The sequence below is a fragment of the Lepidochelys kempii genome, chromosome 14 (genome assembly GCF_965140265.1).
Source record: "Lepidochelys kempii isolate rLepKem1 chromosome 14, rLepKem1.hap2, whole genome shotgun sequence".
Lineage (NCBI taxonomy): Eukaryota > Metazoa > Chordata > Testudines > Cheloniidae > Lepidochelys > Lepidochelys kempii.
The window spans coordinates 16,016,010-16,035,830 of record NC_133269.1 but is presented as its reverse complement, the minus strand read 5'-3'; the positions used below and the strand labels follow the sequence as shown (position 1 = coordinate 16,035,830).

The window sequence follows — 19,821 nt, the reverse complement described above, 5'->3', positions numbered from 1 at the left end:
ATGGGCAAACTGGTTTAGAGGCAGGAAGCTGATTAAGCAGTCTCTGGTGTACTGTGTTCAGCTTGCAGTCCCCTTAGAAGGACTAGGTATGAATTGCGCTACTGACCCCAGTCCACTTTTCTGACCCAAAGATGCTCAGGATCGGCAATGAACAGTTCATGCACCGCACCACATCACACAGTCCTGGAATTTCAGCAGTGAGCATCACACCAGTATTTCAATCTGTTCCACAGGGCTAGGGGTTCCCTCCAGCTAAAGATTTGGCAACAAAGTCTGAACTAGCTTATTTAGCAGATTTTGCCTCTTTTCTTTCTCATGAAATTTCCATGAGCAGGTCATGAGTTTCTCAGATTTGCTATTCAAAGGGTAACTGACACACATCATTACTCTAGGAATTGGTCATTCATGTTTGACATGCAAGTTGTGTTGCTTGATTGGCATGGGTCAGATAAGTCACGTGGTATTCTCTCCCCTCCAGGATTGGATGAGAACACAGGTACTACTCCCCATGTACTGCTTAAAAACAAACCCAGCATTGTCCAATCAAAGTGACTTAAAAATTGGAATAAATAGCTGCAAAGAATTCTTTTGGCATCATTCATCTATATCTAGGAAATACTTTGCCTCTACAAGTGCTTAGCACTTAGAGACTATAAAATGTCATTAAAATACAACCTTGCACCCACTATTTTTGTGACAGTCTTAGCTGCTGCTTTCCTAGGAGAGCGGCAATGAGGACAGGAGCGCTGGGGGTATTTGTATAGTGGGAGTGCTGAGAGCTATTGAACCAAACTAAACCCTGAATATAATGGAAACCACTTCAAACCAGGGGATGCTAGTTCCAGCACCTATGAATGAGGATTCAGCAGGGTCCTCATTCCTTAGGAATGAGCAAATCTGAAAGTAATCCTTGAATGTGGACAGCCTAGCTCTCCTAAGGCAGCTGTTCCATGAGGTCTTCTGCCAATGGGTTGTTTTATTGGCAGTGTTGTACCTATATGGGTCCCAGGACATTAGAGAGACAAAATGGGTGAGGCAACTTCTGTTGAGCCAATAAAAGATATTACCTCACCTACCTTGTCTCTGGGATTTTTAAAATCCAATGATAGGAATGAGAGGGTTTAGATATCCCTGCTAGCCTCCAAATCTGCACTGTGAGTACAAGATCGATTGGTACTGGGGAAGAAAAGGCCAATGGTTCAGCGTTACACTGCTACTTGACCGCAGTTACCTTCAACAGCTGGAGAAAGAGGATATAGCTCCCCCTAGAGTAATGCTGAAAGAGGTGTAGGGGTTTCTGTTATGAATCAGAAATATTGCAAAAGGGGGAGAGTACAAACTTGTACACCGCTGGTTCAGCGTTACACTGCTGCTTGACCGCAGTTACCTTCCACAGCTGGAGAAAGAGGATATAGATCCCCATAGAGTAATGCTGTTTAATTCATTTATCAGAGTCTCTGCAGCTCCCTTTTTACGGCAGGTTGGAAAACAAAATATGGAACAAAGTAACTCATCTGTCCTCAGAGTATTTCAGAAAATAAAACTTAGACTCATACCAGCTTTTATTTGAAAGAAACTCCGTTTCTCCCTGCAGCAGCGATATCTTTATGTTCTCTGTCCATTATTCCACAAAACACTATCGGATGCATCAGCATCTGACCGTTCTGCCCTGAATGAAGAAGGTGACAGAGGGAAAAGAGAAGGCCTGTAATAAAGAAATGGACCAGCTGGATAGGCCGGTGCTGTGGACACAGGTCGAAGTTTTGGCATACAGGAGAGAATGTCAGATTCCATCACTGCCCTGGTCCAGGTGGTGGCTGAACAATTGAGCAGCCTATAACATAAACAACCAAGACTGAGGAACAGTGTTTATTTTCTTTACTGGAGGAGAGAAGTCCCACAAATGCATCAAAAACTGGTGCTAAATCGCTCGGAAGATAAACAGTAAAATATTTTCAAAGCCACCCAAGTGACTCAACTTCTTTTGTTTGGCCAGCAAAAGGGTGTGTTCTCCAGAACTGTGTGACTTCACACGTTGCCATCGTGGGAGCCTTTGGCTTCTCTTTCGCGCACGATGAAGATCGTTCTTAAGATATTTTCACTTGCTGTTTAACTCGGAATTAAAACTCTAAAATTCTTAAACAATTGAATACAAAGACTTATCTAATACTAACAGCCCCTCTTCTTCTTAATAGCAATAAACAGTGGCACTCCTGGCTGTCTGCAGGAGACTCTCCCGGCTGCTTTAGGTCAAGCACTGCCTGATGCTGGGAGGGAAGCTGACAAATCTCTTTGCAATGGGCTATCTGAACTACAGCCAGGACTGGGTGCTGTAAAGACAGGCAATCTACATTGCACCAACCATCACTTTTGCTACGCTCCCAGCCAAGGGGACAAGGATTCTGAAGTTGCTCTCTAGTGTGAGAATTTAGTGTCCCCCAGTCAGTATTGCAGGCTGATGGATGGTGCCCTCAGGCCCGTCCCTATCACATGTAACAACTACCTCAAGAAGGCTCTAACGGCCCTAACACATACCCCCAGCAATGGGCTGATAGCATCCAAACACCTCTGTCTAAATGAGAACTAACACTTCCCTCCAGCTTCCTTTGTAATACAGAGGCATTTCAACCCCAGCCAGCCTCTTTGCTCAGCCACCAGAGAGGGAAAATGCACTGATGCACAGAGCTCAGCATCAGGAATACAGGAGGCCAGGAGGCGCTGCATCCTTTCATCTGCAGTGTTTCTGCAGCACGTGCTGGTCTTTGGGGTCGCGGGGGCTTTGCCAGAAGAAGTACTGGTGGTTCAGGGCTGCCTTGGCTGAAATGCGCCTGTCGGGGTCATACAGTAGCAATTGCTGCAAAAGAAAACCAAGAGGATTTGGGTGTTTTTTTTGTTTTTTGTTTTTTTTTGAAAGCAGGATGTTTAATTGAACCAAATGCAAAAGCTTTCAAATAGCGCAAGCCAGTGTCGCTTCCCCTCTGCTAGACTCTGGCCTCCAAAGAGAACCAATTATTATATGGTGCCTTTATCCGCTGGCCCAAGAGGGCTTTCCTGACTTTAATCAGGTGTGGCAATATCCAAGCTGAGTAGCTAGAGATTGATATCCCCATTTTCCAGATGTGGAAACTGAGGTCCACAGACCTTGTGATTCACCTAAGGTCATAGAGAAGCAGGGCTTGGTACGGAACCCAGATCTGCTAGTTGCTAGACTGCTGCCCAACCTCCAAGCCACATGGTTTCCCAATTATTTAGAAAAAGGAGGGCATCCCAAAATGTCCTCTATGGGCTGCAGTCATGGCCCTTGCCTGTCTGAGTTGGGTCAGAGCCGGCCCATTGTGCCCCGAGCACGTGCAGGGTAGGAGTCTGTTCCAGACGAGCACGCTGGCCACACTGCTGCAGTTGTACTTCATAGTACTCCTCCGCCCCCCCGGTAAATCATTGCCCAATAACCCGTCCTCCTGGATCAAAAAATCACAGGCAAAGGAACACTGTAAATGGTGAAATCCCTTCGACCAGCTTATGATTCCTAGAGGGTTCTACTAAGGATAGTTTTAAACAGCTGCTCCATGACTGGAGGATTTTCTTACTCTATTTACTAAGGGGAAAAAACACTACAGCATGAATGTGTATTGAGATTGATCAATACACACCCATCCTGCACCACAGCTACTGTGTAGCACTTAGCAACCTAAGTCACTAGCTCTGATGCTGAATGGGGCTGGGAATCTGTTGTTAAGAACAAGATTCTGTGTGCAGTCATCAAACACACAGCCTAAGTTTGTAAGTTTTTCACTATTCAAGACATAGGAGGGACGTTAGAAGAGAAAAACAGCAATCCCCCCAATACTCCAGCCCTCTGAATCTTTTTAGGTGCTCAGATACCACAGAGCTGCATGTGCTGCAGGAACCTGAATAGAAAAGATTCATAGCGTTTACGGCCAAAAGAGACCGTTACGATCATAGTGTAACCGCCCAGTAGAACTAATCCCTCTTCCCATGCGGGAACCTTTGTGTCCAATGGCTCCAAAATACAAGCATACGGTTCAGGGGTGAGGCAAAACACACACACCACCTGACCTGCTATTCGTCATTTCAGCTGAACACATTCTCCCCCTCTGCCCTGCTGGAAAGAGCTGAGCCCCTCAACGCCTGCCTAGAACTCACCGCCAGTAAGTCTCGCCCATCCCGATCCAAGTTCGGAATGATCTCCTTCATCTCTTTTCTCGCCCACTGGGGAAAGTTTCCTTTATAGTCGGGAAGCTGGGTCACCCCCGGCCACGCTGCCTCGGTGGGTGTGCCCAGGGTGCGGAAAATCCGGAAGAGCTGGTCAATTTCAGAATCCCCTGGAAACAGGGCTTTTCTTGTCACCTGGGAACAACAAAAGCGCCAGATCCAGGCCATTAAGTCTCCTTCACATTATTCCCTAATAAGAATAACGTTCGTCTCTCATGTAGGGCAATCCCACCCATGGCAAAGTAACACTAGGGAAGTGTTTAGTGACTGTCTAGAATACAGTAAGTGTTTGGGAAAGTTAAATAACATTGCATCTGCTTGTCCTCTGCATTCCACCACCCCCACCCCGGGCTCTGTTCCTGTCTCTCTCGTATAGGTACAAACACATGCGCGTTCCCCTCCGCATATTTCTCTACCACCTGCTCCCCTTCTCCGATCCCCTTGCAGATTGTGTCCAGCTGCACAAGCTCCCTCCCCGTTGATGGCTCTGTTCCCTGACGGCATCCTCTGCTTCTGCCCCTCTAATGTAGCAGCAGCCCCTAGTGGTGGCAGCTAGGTCCGTCTTCTCCTTGTTCCAAGCTGCTTTTAAAGGAATCCAGACTTTTTGGCATGTGAGGTGAAATGCCAGCTCTCCGCAGACCACAGCGTGAGAACCTCAGACGCAGGTGGACACGAGCTCTGTAATGCAGTCTTCTTCCTGCACCCAGCTCTTAGCAGCACCTATCCAAGCACTGAGGTTAAAGTAGGGTGACCATATTTCCCCAAAGGGAAAACAGGACACCGCACGGGGCCAGCCTGAGGCCCTCCTGCCACCAGCCTGGGGCCACCCTGAGCCCACCTGCGTGGGGCTGGCCCAAGGCCCGCCTCTACCCCCCGCATGGGCCAGCCTAAGAGCCCCTGCTGCCCACCCACCCACACAGGGCTGGCTCAGCCCAAGCTGCTCTCCCAAGGCCTCCCTCCCACGCAGGGCTGGCATTGCCGCTCTCCCCCCGGCATGTTCCTCTGCACCCCGCTAGGCAAAAGGCAAGAGTGGGCGTTTGTCCCGTTTGTTCTTGTCAACCGATGATCAGCTGGCCAGAGCAAATGGGACAAATGCCCACTTTTACCAGAACTGTTGGGGCAGCCAGGACAGGGCTTCAAAAGGGACTCTTGTGACCATACGTCCCGTTTTGGCCAGTGTGGGTTAAAATCCACCCTGCTGCAGAGTGCAGTTTTTGGAAGATTTAAACCTGCATACAGAGAGAAATGGGCTGTAAGTGGGGGCTAGTTCTTGTGCTGGGGCCTGCCTGCGAGGAGTGAATTTTACTCTGAATGCACAATTAAGAAGCTGCTGACTTCCTAGCCGCCTTTTCCATGGTGTATTCCCAGTGCCGCCCAGGACCATGGTAAGAAATGGGTAAGCGTGAGCCGGCTTGAGATGTTAAAAAGAAGGGACCATTCGCTTAGAAAGTGGTTAAACCTATTCTACCATTTCTGCAAAGATACAGCCAATGCTCCAGACATCCACTGCAGTCGAATAGTATTTACATCCCAGCAAGATTTCGGGGGCCCGGTACCATAAGGTTACCACCTACAAGAAACCAAAACAAAAGCATTAGTCCAGGGGGAAACAATTATTTTTTGTCGAGGTCCAGACTCAAGACTAGAAAATTAAAAAAAAAAAAAAAAAAAAAGGTAAATAAGATGTTGGGGTCTGTTCAAAAGCATCTGGTAGTCCAGATTTGGCCCACGATGCACCTATTGACTACCCCTTCTTTAGTCTAGTTTCACTTGGCAGGTACACACAGTTCTCTGCTCTTAGCAAGGGACAGTTCCTGCTGTGTTCAGCTTGGAAAGATTCTTTATGTACAACATCCATCTATGCCCTTTCCAACCACATAGGAAGTGTCATGTAATCAACAGGGCAGGCCACTGTAGTGAACGATACACAGATTTTACAGTGATGGGCATATTAGAAATTCATAGATTACATTATTTTTCATAGGAGTCAAATAATTCAGATTAGATAAACCAGAGAGAGAGAGTGGCACTAAAATACCCAGGTGAAGGCACCTTAGATCAGATGGGACACAGCCATTACCTCGTGAGTGTACGTCCGCAGTGGAACCCCAAAGGCTCTAGCCAGACCAAAATCTGCCAGTTTGATGGCTCCCACTTCGTTGATCAGCAAATTCTGAGGCTTTAAGTCTCTATGAATGACTCTGTGCGAGTGACAGAAATTCACACCCTGCAGCAGCTGGAACAGATAGCTCTAAAAGGAGAGATTTCAGACATCCATGCAATGAGACAATGTGGAAAACTGGGCTTGTTTAAATTACAACCTTTGAAATACGGTAGATCTTCATTAAGGAAGTGTCCAACGTCTGTACGGAAAATATTTCACGGTTGCAAAATAACTTCAAAAAAGAACTAGATAAATTCATGGAGGTCCATCAATGGCTATTAGCCAGGATGGGCAGGAATGATGTCCCTCGCCTCTGTTTGCCAGAAGCAGGGAATGAGCAACAGGGATGGATCACTTGATAATGACCTGCTCTGTTCATTCCCCTTTGGGGCACCTGGCATCGGCCACTGTCGGAAGACAGGATACTGGGCTAGATGGACCTTTGATCTGACCCAGCAGGGCCATTCTTATGTTCTTAACTTCTCCCCCACAGCCCGGATACTGTCACTCCAGCTCCATCCAAGCCCACGACAGAGGTTCTGACCACAACCCAGCAAGACGTTGTTCCTGAAATGTTCCTGTCCCTGCTGTCTCGGGGAGGGAAGGAGTCAAATCCACGGTGTGCTGACACTGATACTGCCAGCAGCGTGTTGCTCATTATAAAAATAATTAGCAGTAGCTCCCTGGACTGTCTCCCCCAACTTCACTTTGTTTTGTTGTTGGTCCACCAAGCTGAGAAGTCTGGAAATGGTTAGGAAATTAACGAACCAGACAATACTGTCTAGAATTGTTCAGATCAAACAGCACCTTGGGCCTGACTTGCAGAGGTGCTGAGCTCTCACAGCTCCCACTGCCTTCCGTGGGAGTCAGTTAATTACTATGGCAGCTTACCAACAATTTCCGCTATCGCTATAAAGTCTAACACACAGCTGAGTAGTTCTGGGTCCATCCAGCAGAGGGCAGCAGGTATAAACACGGCCTTAACCGCCTGTAGGTATTTTGCCAAGGTGGCACTCTTACTTCTCTAAACTTTGTACCTTTACCAAACTTAACGGGAGCTCCCCTGTCCGAGACGAGTCCATGTACTTTTTCAAGTCCTGATTCAGATACTCAAACACCAGATACAGCTTCTTCTGACTGTGCACAACATCTAGAAGCCTAAGAACAAAACACAACCATAACCTGTCTTATTAAAAACAGTCCCGACCAGCTTTATACTGCAGTGCTCCAAACCAATACTTATTTCTGTAACGAAAGAAGCGGTAGAACAGGACAGTGGGTAATATATATAGGGTTCTCTTCTAGCAATCCCTCTGCTAGCTTCTTTTCCTCAGCAGCTGAATGGAATAGGATTTATTTGAAATGCCTCGCGCCTTACTAGCTATTATCTAACTACATTATATTAGCAGCAGCTAGTTTGTAAATGGGACAATAGGGCCAGATCTCCAATTTGTGTAACTTGGCATAGCTCCATTGAAAGGCAGAGCTATGCCAGTTGAGGAGCTGGCCATTTGTGTCTGGTAAGACTGGAGGGAAGAGTTTGGGGGAGGGGGGGGGCAAACCAGCCTGCATGTGAATGGACATTCCTGAAAAGAACAAGGACAGCCTGATGAAAGCAAAAATGTAGCCAATACACATTAGGTGGGTCCTGGTGGATTCTCCATCACTGACCATTTTTAAATCCAGATGGGAGCTCAGCTCTCGGAATTATAGTGGGGCAGTTCTCCGGCCTGTGCTGGTCAGGAGGTCAGACTAGATGATCACAACGGTCCCTTCTGGCCTTGGAATCTATTGGTACATCGACACGGCAATACAAATCCCACAGCACCGAGTCTTGGAACCTGGGTCAGCTGACTTGGGCTTCCAGGTCTCGGGCTGCAGCTCCGTAAAACTGCAGTGTAGATGTGCAGCCTTGGCTCTGAGACCCTCGCCCCCTCGTGGGTTCTCCAGGCCTGAGCACAGACGTCTACACTGCAGATTTATAGCCCCCGTGAGCCTGAGTCTGCTGACCCGGGCTGGCTGTGGCTCTTTCATGAATGTGTAACTGTACTTCGAATCTCGTTAAGGGTAACTGTCACCTGCAGCCCTCTGCTGCTGCTGCTCTCCAAAATAGCAACTCCTGAGCGGCAGCTCTGGCCTGGATTTTAAGGAGGGGAGAGGAAATCTCACTTGTGAAGGTCTTTCAGAAAGGAGTAAGCCTTGGCCAGGAAAGCTTGGCTAATGCTGAGGAAAGGGGCGAAGTTAACCAACCCGCCAAGAGTTGGAACCCTGCTGTAAGACACCCTGGTGTCTTTCATAGCCAAAGCATGGCATTCGGTTCCCTTAGCCATCTATCTCCACTTCTGTTTGTTTGGTGTCTGATTGTCAACACCCAGACATATTTTTACATCATGTTTCCTGCATTTGAATTTTTCCACCCAAGTCTCGCAGCCACAATCGTCTTCTCCATTAGCTCAGCAAGGTGACCACGTTTTAAAAAAAACAAAAACACTAAGAAAAGGAGGACTTGTGGCACCTTAGAGACTAACCAATTTATTAGCTCACGAAAGCTTATGCTCTAATAAATTGGTTAGTCTCTAAGGTGCCACAAGTCCTCCTTTTCTTTTTGCGAATACAGACTAACACGGCTGCTACTCTGAAACCTGTCAAAAACACTAAGGAAATTTCCAGGGGGAAAAAACGTTTAAGATGCCCAGTGGAGAAAAAGGCTGTTAAGTTCTCTACAGCACTAATGCAACCGCAGAAGGAAAAAACACATGAAGACTACGGACTTGTAAACGTACTCCACTTTGAACGCTAATTCACGCTCTTCACCGCGATTGTTCATCTGATTTTTAAGGTCCAGACACTTCTTAATGTGCTTCTGTGTCTAAAAATACAATCCATCAACCGGAACTGTGGCCTTTTCCGTTGTCCTGTGTCAGGGTAATGACTGTATAACACTCAGGGACTTTGATCGGCACTTACTGTTTGAAAAATAGCTAAGTGAGTGGTTATGGCGGAGAGCAAGCAGAAAACCATTTTTTTATAAGTGACTGACTGGGAAATGCCTTGTCCGTTGCCTTTTTATCAACAACCCTTTTACTTGGCACGCACAAAGCTGGGAGACGTTTGTTTACATCTTTATGCTCCTCAGCTTGACTCAACTGCACTTGATCAGTTGTGAATGAGTCGTATTGCAATGACCTGACTGCCCCAAGTCCATGGCCAGACTGAGTGCTTCTCTTACCTCACAATGTTTGGATGCTTAAGCTCTTTGAGCAGAGAGATTTCTCGGATTGCTGTACTCGGAACCCCTTCTGTCTCCCTGTGGGGAAAACAGACTTTATTGCAATCCCATTATTTCCTGGGTGACATTAGCAGGTAAATGCCAATTCAGCTGGTCATGTGGCTCAAGGACATCTTCCTTTCCGACATTTCTTTTTGGTGGATACCCACAGGGGCTTAGGACAGAAAATATAAGGTTTCTCGATCTAGGACCCTCTCCATATATATCTAGACAACTTAGGCCGAGATTTTCAGGAGAGCTCAGGATCAGATTTTCAAGTGCTCAGCACACATAACTGAGGCCAGCTTTTCAAAAGAGCTCAGTCATACATGTCATCGTGGGTGAGGAGTGCTCCTGAAAATCTGGCCTTTCTTTATACGGCTGAGGGAGAGCCCCAAGCCCTGGTTGTCCCATTGGCATGCGCAAAGTCAACCTAGCCAAGTTCCAACAAGTGTTGGCCCTGGTTTGAGGCTGTCCATGCTAGGGAGAGAACGGCTTTAAAACCAGCTTGGGAAGGAGCACGCAGAGGGGAATGTTATGACGAGGAGCGTAAAGCAGGCCAGTTTCTGTGCCACAGAAACTGATCTTAGAATATTTGTTCTCAGACTGACACATGTTTCCCATTCCTGTCAGGGAGCTTTTAGCTTGTCATGCTGATCAGTGAGTTTGAATGAGGTGTGAGGATTGTGTGCAGTTAAGAAGGTTAGGCCTTGTCTACAGTGAAGCACAAACAGGCCTGGCTAGATTATGATTCTCGAGTATGGTTTGGGCACAGCTGTGCTTGATAACGATTTCAAGCTTGACTGGAGAGAGCACTGTTTGCTGCTCCCTTACAGACCGGGTTTTTATCCTAAGGGGTCTAAACTGTGCTATAGACAAGCCCAGCAGGGCACTATCGTGGCTTCTTACTGCTGTGATGTGGGTTGCCTAACCATGTTACAACAGTAGCTGTGTTGGGAAAACCTATCAGACAAGGTTACAATCCCTAGCGTTGGCATGACCCTAGAGGTCTGGCTTCAGGGTGGAAAGTGTAAGCTGGACCCTGGTTGGGAGCGTGGATTTCAGACACTCACGAATCCAGACGGATCTTCTTCAGAGCCACCAGCTGGCCTGTCCGTTTGTTCCTTGCCTTGTACACCACTCCGTAGGTGCCTTCCCCAATCTTCTCCACCTTCTGGAACACATCCTGGAACGTGTCCATGGTCCGTCGGCAGGCTTGTCACTGAAACATTCCTCCATTCATTAGTCAGAGTCCCCCTTTGCCATTTCAGTCCCACACATTTTAACATTACCCTCTGCTGTGGAGTACCAACAAGCCCCGCCCTTCAATGGACATCCCAGGAACTGAAGGTAGTATGGGATGGAAAAAGGTATTGGAATTGCATTAACCCCTCCCAGAGCAATATCCCATCCGTTCCCTAACCCCTGCAAAGAAAACTCCCCTTAATAATAGCCCACATTGTAACCACATTCAACAGCCTAGAGACATGTCTCATGGCAGTGCTAGTCTATAAACAAACGTGCACATCCCAAGCTGTGCCACATACTATACAAAGGCAGGGAAGAGGTTTGCCCCCCAGTGCAATACCTCCAAGCTGTTTCAATCCAGTGCATCAAGCAATTCACAAATACCCTGGGTTCAACTTCTCATGCACACGTCAGCAACTAAATACCCCTCCTGAATTAAATAATACAGTTATTAGGCGAATACGTTGGAGAAAATGACTAGTCAGAGGACTGGATTGATCCTGGCCATCTAAGATCAGTCTCTCTCTCTCTCTCTCTCTCTCTCTCTCTCAAAAATGCCTGTCTCCAGTGTCCTCCTGTGACTTTGAACAAGCCACTTACTTACCCTGCCTCACCTTCCCCTTCTGTCAAATGGGCTTGAGGGCTGTGAGAATGAGTTACGAATTAAAAGCCCTCTTAGTGCTAATTATTACTGCTGTTTACATCTTATCAGTTCAATACCATCTGCTCTATTTTCAACCAACAGTCTCCTAATTAGGCGTACAACCATTTGTCGTTTCCCAGCCCGAGTAGCCCCAGCCCTCCCTGTATTAAACTTCCTAAAGACGACTCTGATGGCCTGTAGAAAATGGTCCAGCTTCAAGCGTGTCCCTTGTGATGGCCCACATTTACTGTATTGCTCTTCCCCCTGTATTTTCTATGGCTAGCATTTCTCCATGAAAACTGGACTCTGCAGCCTGTGGGGAAAGAGATCTAATACTTTAAAGATGGATTTGCCATAATATACATAAGATACCAGCTTTCCTTCAATATTTAACTTAAATACTGTGAGGTTGGAGGGTAGGTTTTAAGGCAGGCAGGCAGCCCCTCCTAGGCAGGCTAGGCAGTTTCTGCACTCAGTTTCCTGCACCCAGTGTGAAATGGCTGTCTCCCCTCCATGCCCACTGTATGCTCCTGCCCACATGCCCGTCTCACCTTCTCAATGTAGCCTTCCTGCTGATCTACAGGGTTGCCAAAGGGTCAAAATTGATTCCACTCTCATGCCCAGGTCATTTGACCACTAGGGGGAGACATAATTTAAAATGCTATAGTGTCTGAGTTACAAGCAAATGCATTTGCTGGTGCTGGCCACTGCTGGGGCAAGAGGAGGTAAGAATTTTGTCCCTCTAAGTGGCATTCACACCCTTCCAGCTGTTAGCCGGCTGGGGAGGATGGCAACCCAGACAAGGGACACAAGCAGAATTGCAGTGGAAGAAATGTAACATGATGGGGGATCAACTTCGGTATCCCGTTTTCCACAATCTTCAGTATAATGGCGAACAAAATAGGTATGATAATAAAAGTGGGAGATCGACAGCGACTGTCCAAGAAACAAGTCCCTTAGGGGCTCATCCTCCATACTGCAGGACAGCTGAGAACAGTGCAGGGACAGAGCGTACGCTCCTTGGGGCAGGGAGTCGCTCTTTGTTCTGTGTTAATACGGCACCTAGCACAATGGAGTCCTGGTCCGTGACCGGAGCGCCTCGGCACGACCATAATACAAATAACTTTAATAAACACCTTTATGCCTTGCAAAATGGTCAGCAAACATCTACCAGCCCAAGCAGACTCTGTCTGCCCTTAGTAAGATGATGGGGAGGGAGAAGATTTTTTTTTTTACTTACCAGTCCAAAAAAAAATTTGATTTTGGCTTGCAGTATTCTGTAAGGCTGCCTCAAGAGGCTCTCAATTCCAATGTATAGCAAAGGGAAGAGGCCTCTTTATGCCACATTTACTGTATTAGTCACGGTTCTATTCCTTGGCAACTCTCTCCCATGACCTCCGACTATGTGAAATGGCAAGGCATACATGGGTGGTACACTCCATTGACTGCACAGATCTTTGGCATGGAGGGCAAGGCTGTAAGAATAATGACCTAAAATGTCCTCAGTTGTAGCACAGCTGGGCTAGTAGCTTAAAAACTAATAGTCCAAATTAAGATGGTTCAGGCCACCCACAAAATAATTGTATCTGAACGTTACTAGTAAATTGTAATGTCTGCATGCTCTAGTCCAGGCCTTTGGGAGAACTAGACTACCTTTCAAGACTCCATCTCAGGTTTTATAGTGAGCCCAGTGCACATGAAGACAAGGCTTAATAACTGTGTGAATAAACATACAAGATAGTGAGCTTCATAAATTATAGGCAAGTCTCAGGCTTTGGTTTCAGGCACCAGGTAATGTGGAACCTAATATATACCTAGCTCCCTCTGGCTTCCATATTGGGAATTCTCTAGCTAGATTTCAGAGAGGTAGCAGTGTTAGGGTGTATCAGCAAAAACAACGAGGAGTCCTTGTGGCACCTTAGCCCTGGTCTACACTAGGACTTTAGGTCGAATTTAGCAGCGTTAAATCGATGTAAACCTGCACCCGTCCACACAATGAAGCCCTTTATTTTGACTTAAAGGGCTCTTAAAATCGATTTCCTTACTCCACCCCTGACAAGTGGATTAGCGCTTAAATCGACGTTGCCGGCTCGAATTTGGGGTACTGTGGACACAATTCGATGGTATTGGCCTCCAGGAGCTATCCCAGAGTGCTCCATTATGACCGCTCTGGACAGCACTCTCAACTCAGATGCACTGGCCAGGTAGACAGGAAAAGAACCGCGAACTTTTGAATCTCATTTCCTGTTTGGCCAGCGTGGCAAGCTGCAGGTGACCATGCAGAGCTCATCAGCACAGGTGACCATGATGGAGTCCCAGAATCGCAAAAGAGCTCCAGCATGGACCGAACGGGAGGTACGGGATCTGATCGCTGTTTGGGGAGAGGAATCCGTGCTATCAGAACTCCGTTCCAGTTTTCGAAATGCCAAAACCTTTGTGAAAATCTCCCAGGGCATGAAGGACAGAGGCCATAACAGGGACCCGAAGCAGTGCCGCGTGAAACTGAAGGAGCTGAGGCAAGCCTACCAGAAAACCAGAGAGGCGAACAGCCGCTCTGGGTCAGAGCCCCAAACATGCCGCTTCTATGATGAGCTGCATGCCATTTTAGGGGGTTCAGCCACCACTACCCCAGCCGTGTTGTTTGACTCCTTCAATGGAGATGGAGGCAATACGGAAGCAGGTTTTGGGGACGAAGAAGATGATGATGAGGAGGAGGTTGTAGATAGCTCACAGCAAGCAAGCGGAGAAACCGGTTTTCCCGACAGCCAGGAACTGTTTCTCACCCTAGACCTGGAGCCAGTACCCCCCAAACCCACCCAAGGCTGCCTCCTGGACCCAGCAGGCGGAGAAGGGACCTCTGGTGAGTGTACCTTTTAAAATACTATACATGGTTTAAAAGCAAGCATGTGAAAGGATTACTTTGCCCTGGCATTTGCGGTTCTCCTAGATGTAGTCCTAAAGCCTTTGCAAAAGGTTTCTGGGGAGGGCAGCCTTATTGCGTCCTTCATGGTAGGACACTTTACCACTCCAGGCCAGTAACACGTACTCGGGAATCATTGTAGAACAAAGCATTGCAGTGTATGTTTGCTGGCATTCAAACAACATCCGTTCTTTATCTCTCTGTGTTATCCTCAGGAGAGTGAGATCTAATTCATGGTCACCTGGTTGAAATAGAGTGCTTTTCTTCAGGGGACACTCAGAGGAGCCCATTCCTGCTGGGCTGTTTGCCTGTGGCTAAACAGAAATGTTCCCTGCTGTTAGCCACAGGGAGGGGGGAAGGTTGAGGGGGTAGTCACGCGGTGGGAGGAGGCAAAATGCGACCTTGTAACGAAAGCACATGTGCTATGTATGTAATGTTAACAGCAAGGTTTACCCTGAAAGAGTGTAGCCACTGTTTTATAAAATGTGTCTTTTTAAATACCGCTGTCCCTTTTTTTTTCTCCACCAGCTGCATGTGTTTCAATGATCACAGGATCTTCTCCTTCCCAGAGGCTAGTGAAGCTTAGAAAGAAAAAAAAACGCACTCGCGATGAAATGTTCTCCGAGCTCATGCTGTCTCCCACACTGACAGAGCACAGACGAATGCGTGGAGGCAAATAATGTCAGAGTGCAGGAAAGCACAAAATGACCGGGAGGAGAGGTGGCGGGCTGAAGAGAGTAAGTGGCAGGCTGAAGAGAGTAAGTGGCGGGCTGAAGACAGGGCTGAAGCTCAAATGTGGCAGCAGCGTGATGAGAGGAGGCAGGATTCAATGCTGAGGCTGCTGCAGGACCAAACCAGTATGCTCCAGTGTATGGTTGAGCTGCAGCAAAGGCAGCTGGAGCACAGACTGCCACTACAGCCCCTCTGTAACCAACCGCCCTCCTCCCCAAGTTCCATAGCCTCCACACCCAGACGCCCAAGAACGCGGTGGGGGGGCCTCCGGCCAACCAGCCACTCCACCACAGAGGATTGCCCAAAACAAAGAAGGCTGGCATTCAATAAATTTTAAAGTTGTAAACCTTTAAAGTGCTGTGTGGCATTTTCCTTCCCTCCTCCACCACCCCTCCTGGGCTACCTTGGTAGTCATCCCCCTATTTGTGTGATGAATGAATAAAGAATGCATGAATGTGAAGCAACAATGACTTTATTGCCTCTGCAAGCGGTGATTGAAGGGAGGAGGGGCGGGTGGTTAGCTTACAGGGAAGTAGAGTGAACCAAGGGGCGGGGAGTTTCAGCAAGGAGAAACAAACAGAACTTTCACACCGTAGCCTGGCCAGTCATGAAACTGGTTTTCAAAGCTTCTCTGATGCGTACCGCGCCCTCCTGTGCTTTTCTAACCGCCCTGGTGTCTGGCTGCGCGTAACCAGCAGCCAGGCGATTTGCCTCAACCTCCCACCCCGCCATAAACGTCTCCCCCTTACTCTCACAGATATTGTGGAGCACACAGCAAGCAGTAAGAACAGTGGGAATATTGGTTTCGCTGAGGTCTAAGCGAGTCAGTAAACTGCGCCGGCGTGCCTTTAAACGTCCAAATGCACATTCTACCACCATTCTGCACTTGCTCAGCCTGTAGTTGAACAGCTCCTGACTACTGTCCAGGCTGCCTGTGTACGTCTTCATGAGCCATGGCATTAAGGGGTAGGCTGGGTCCCCAAGGATACATATAGGCATTTCAACATCCCCAACAGTTATTTTCTGGTCTGGGAATAAAGTCCCTTCCTGCAGCTTTTGAAACAGACCAGAGTTCCTGAAGATGCGAGCGTCATGTACCTTTCCCGGCCATCCCACGTTGATGTTGGTGAAACGTCCCTTGTGATCCACCAGAGCTTGCAGCACTATCGAAAAGTACCCCTTGCGGTTTATGTACTCGGCGGCTTGGTGCTCCGGTGCCAAGATAGGGATATGAGTTCTGTCTATGGCCCCACCACAGTTAGGGAATCCCATTGCAGCAAAGCCATCCACTATGACCTGCACATTTCCCAGGGTCACTGCCCTTGATATCAGCAGATCTTTGATTGCGTGGGCTACTTGCATCACAGCAGCTCCAACAGTAGATTTGCCCACTCCAAATTGATTCCCAACTGACCGGTAGCTGTCTGGCGTTGCAAGCTTCCACAGGGCTATCGCCACTCGCTTCTCAACTGTGAGGGCTGCTCTCATCTTGGTATTCATGCGCCTCAGGGCAGGGGAAAGCAAGTCACAAAGTTCCATGAAAGTGCCCTTACGCATGCGAAAGTTTCGCAGCCACTGGGAATCGTCCCAGACCCGCAACACTATGCGGTCCCACCAGTCTGTGCTTGTTTCCTGTGCCCAGAATCGGCGTTCCACAGCATGAACCTGCCCCATTAGCACCATGATGCATGCATTGGCAGGGCCCATGCTTTCAGAGAAATCTGTGTCCATGTTCTGATCACTCACGTGACCGCGCTGACGTCGCCTCCTCGCCCGGTATCTTTCTGCCAGGTTCTGGTGCTGCATATACTGCTGGATAATGCGTGTGGTGTTTAATGTGCTCCTAATTGCCAAAGTGAGCTGAGCGGCCTCCATGCTTGCCTTGGTATGGTGTCTGCACAGAAAAAAGGCGCGGAACGATTGTCTGCCGTTGCTCTGACGGGGGGAGGGGCGACTGATGACACGGCTTACAGGGTTGGCTTCAGGGAGCTAAAATCAACAAAGGGGGTGTCTGTACATCAAGGAGTATTTCAGGCAGGACTTCACAGAGGGTTCCAATAAGAAATGGTGCACCTAAGTTATCGTTCTTATTGGAACAAGGAGGTTAGCCTGGCCTCTGATTGATACATGGCTAGATTTACCTCGCTGCACCTTCTCTGTGAGTGACTGCAGTGTGACCTAGAGGAATGAGTCCCCTAGACAGGGGAGGAGGCAAATGAGTACAAAACAAATCTGGTCTATTTCTTGTTTTGATCCACTCCATCTATCTTTTACATCTTTGGCTGGCAGCAGACGGTGCAGAAGGACTGCATGCCATCCACATCTCATGGCTGCTCAGCAGAAGATGGTACAGTACGACTTCTAGCCATCCTCATCTCTTGCCTGCCTGGCAGAAGATGGTACAGTACGACTGCTAGCAATCCGTATCGCCTGCCCGCTCACCATAAGACGGTTCAATAGGACTGACTGCAGGACTAAAGAGAATGACCTGGTCATGTCACTCCAAATTTAGTCCCTGCGCCCATGTCTGCCCAGGCGCTCCCAGCCGACGTGGCCAGGAGCACCTCGGACACGACGAGGACGACTACCAGTCGTATTGCACCATCTGCTGCCAGAAGGCAATGGGTTGCTGCTACTGTGCAGCAAAGCCGTACCGCGTCTGCCAGCACCCAGGAGACATAGGGTGACGGTTACCTGAGCGGGCTCCATGCTTGCCGTGGTATGGCGTCTGCACAGGTAACTCAGGAAAAAAGGCGCGAAATGATTGTCTGCCCTTGCTTTCACGGAGGGAGGGAGGGAACGGGGGCCTGACGATACGTACCCAGAACCACCCGCGACAATGTTTTAGCCCCATCAGAGTGCTCCATTGTGACTGCTCTGGACAGCACTCTCAGATGCCCGATTGTTTGCCGTTGCTCTGACGCCGGGAGGGGCGACTGAGGACACGGCTTACAGGGTTGGCTTCAGGGAGCTAAAATCAACAAAGGGGGTGGCTTTACATCAAGGAGTATTTCAGGCAGGACTTCACGGAGGGTTCCAATAAGAAATGGTGCACCTAAGTTATTGTCCTTATTGGAACAAGGTTAGCCTGGCCTCTGATTGATACATGGCTAGATTTACCTCGCTGCACCTTCTCTGTGAGTGACTGCAGTGTGACCTAGAAGAATGAGTCCCCTAGACAGGGGAGGGGGGGGAAGCAAATGAGTACAAAACAAATCTGGTCTATTTCTTGTTTTGATCCACTCCATCTATCTTTTACATCTTTGGCTGGCAGCAGACGGTGCAGAAGGACTGCATGCCATCCACATCTCATGGCTGCTCGGCAGAAGATGGTACAGTACGACTGCTAGCAGTCCGTATCGCCTGCCCGCTCACCATAAGACGGTTCAATAGGACTGACTGCAGGACTAAAGAGAATGACCTGGTCAAGTCACTCCAAATTTAGTCCCTGCGCCCATGTCTGCCCAGGCGCTCCCAGCCGACGTGGCCAGGAGCACCTCGGACATGACGATGACGGCTACCAGTCGTACTGTACCGTCTGCTGCCACAAGGCAAGGGGTTGCTGCTACTGTGTAGCAATGCCGTACCGCGTCTGCCAGCACCCAGGAGACATAGGGTGACGGTTACCTGAGCGGGCTCCATGCTTGCCGTGGTATGGCGTCTGCACAGGTAACTCAGGAAAAAAGGCGCGAAATGATTGTCTGCCCTTGCTTTCACGGAGGGAGAGAGGGAACGGGGGCCTGACGATATGTACCCAGAACCACCCGCGACAATGTTTTAGCCCCATCAGGCATTGGGATCTCAACCCAGAATTCCAATGGGCAGCGGAGACTGTGGGAACTGTGGGATAGCTACCCACAGTGCAACGCTCCGGAAGTTGACTCTAGCCTCGGTACTGTGGAAGCGCTCCGCCGAGTTAATGCACTTAATGCACTTAGAGCATTTTCTGTGGGGACACACACACTCGAATATATAAAACCGATTTCTAAAAAACCAACTTCTATAAATTCGACCTTATTCCGTAGTGTAGACATACCCTTAGAGACTAACACATTTATTTGGGCATAAGCTTTCGTGGGCTAGAACCTACTTCATCAGATGCATCTAGCTAGAGTTTCTTTTATTGTACATCACCACAGATTCTACAAGCCACACAAGTAACTGAAGTGCAAAGTGTTGTCCAGTTGGATGTCACAGTGAATGCTGCTCCCCACCTCTCCTTGGGAGGTTATCTAGAGCAGTTGAGTTTGTTTGTTTTTTTTATTCCCCTCCCACAGACATTCTCTTTCCTCGCCCCATGTTAATGTTTGTCTGTCTTCATTTATAGCTGTATGGCTTTGGTAAACAGATGGGTCTTGCAGTGTGTTTTGAAGGTAGACAAGCCTTGATGTAGTCTCACGTCGTCCTCGTCCCGTAGCTCTTCCAAAGCCAGGTACCCTTGAAAGAGACCCATTATTAAAGAACAACACCCTGACTCAGTTCCCCCGTGTCTTCAGTAGAATTACAGCAGGGATGAATTCAGGCCCCTTGTCATAAAGGGAATGGTAACCACCTTTCTGTATACAATGCTATAAAATCCCTCCTGGCCAGAGGCAAAATCCTTTTACCTGTAA

General features: G+C 48.3%; 1 protein-coding gene across 1 annotated transcript; it reads right to left on the bottom strand.

Annotated features, from left to right (window-relative positions):
• Positions 1 to 1,877: 1,877 nt before the first annotated feature.
• CDK3 (cyclin dependent kinase 3) lies at positions 1,878 to 10,866 on the bottom strand. The gene is made up of 7 exons (XM_073310195.1): positions 10,739 to 10,866; positions 9,627 to 9,704; positions 7,435 to 7,555; positions 6,314 to 6,484; positions 5,702 to 5,803; positions 4,165 to 4,368; positions 1,878 to 2,854 (listed from the first exon to the last, which is right to left on the bottom strand). The coding sequence occupies exons 1-7, from the start codon at positions 10,864 to 10,866 to the stop codon at positions 2,729 to 2,731; spliced, it is 930 nt and encodes a 309-aa protein (XP_073166296.1). The 3' UTR covers positions 1,878 to 2,728.
• Positions 10,867 to 19,821: the final 8,955 nt, after the last annotated feature.

Coding starts and splice junctions, on each gene's coding strand:
- CDK3 (XM_073310195.1), bottom strand. CDS start 10,866: ATGGACACGTTCCAGGATGTGTTCCAGAAGGTGGAGAAGATTGGGGAA. Junction 9,705..10,738: donor AAGAAGATCCGTCTGGATTC/GTGAGTGTCTGA, acceptor TTTTCCCCACAG/GGAGACAGAAGGGGTTCCGA. Junction 7,556..9,626: donor AAGCATCCAAACATTGTGAG/GTAAGAGAAGCA, acceptor TTTTGTTCTTAG/GCTTCTAGATGTTGTGCACA.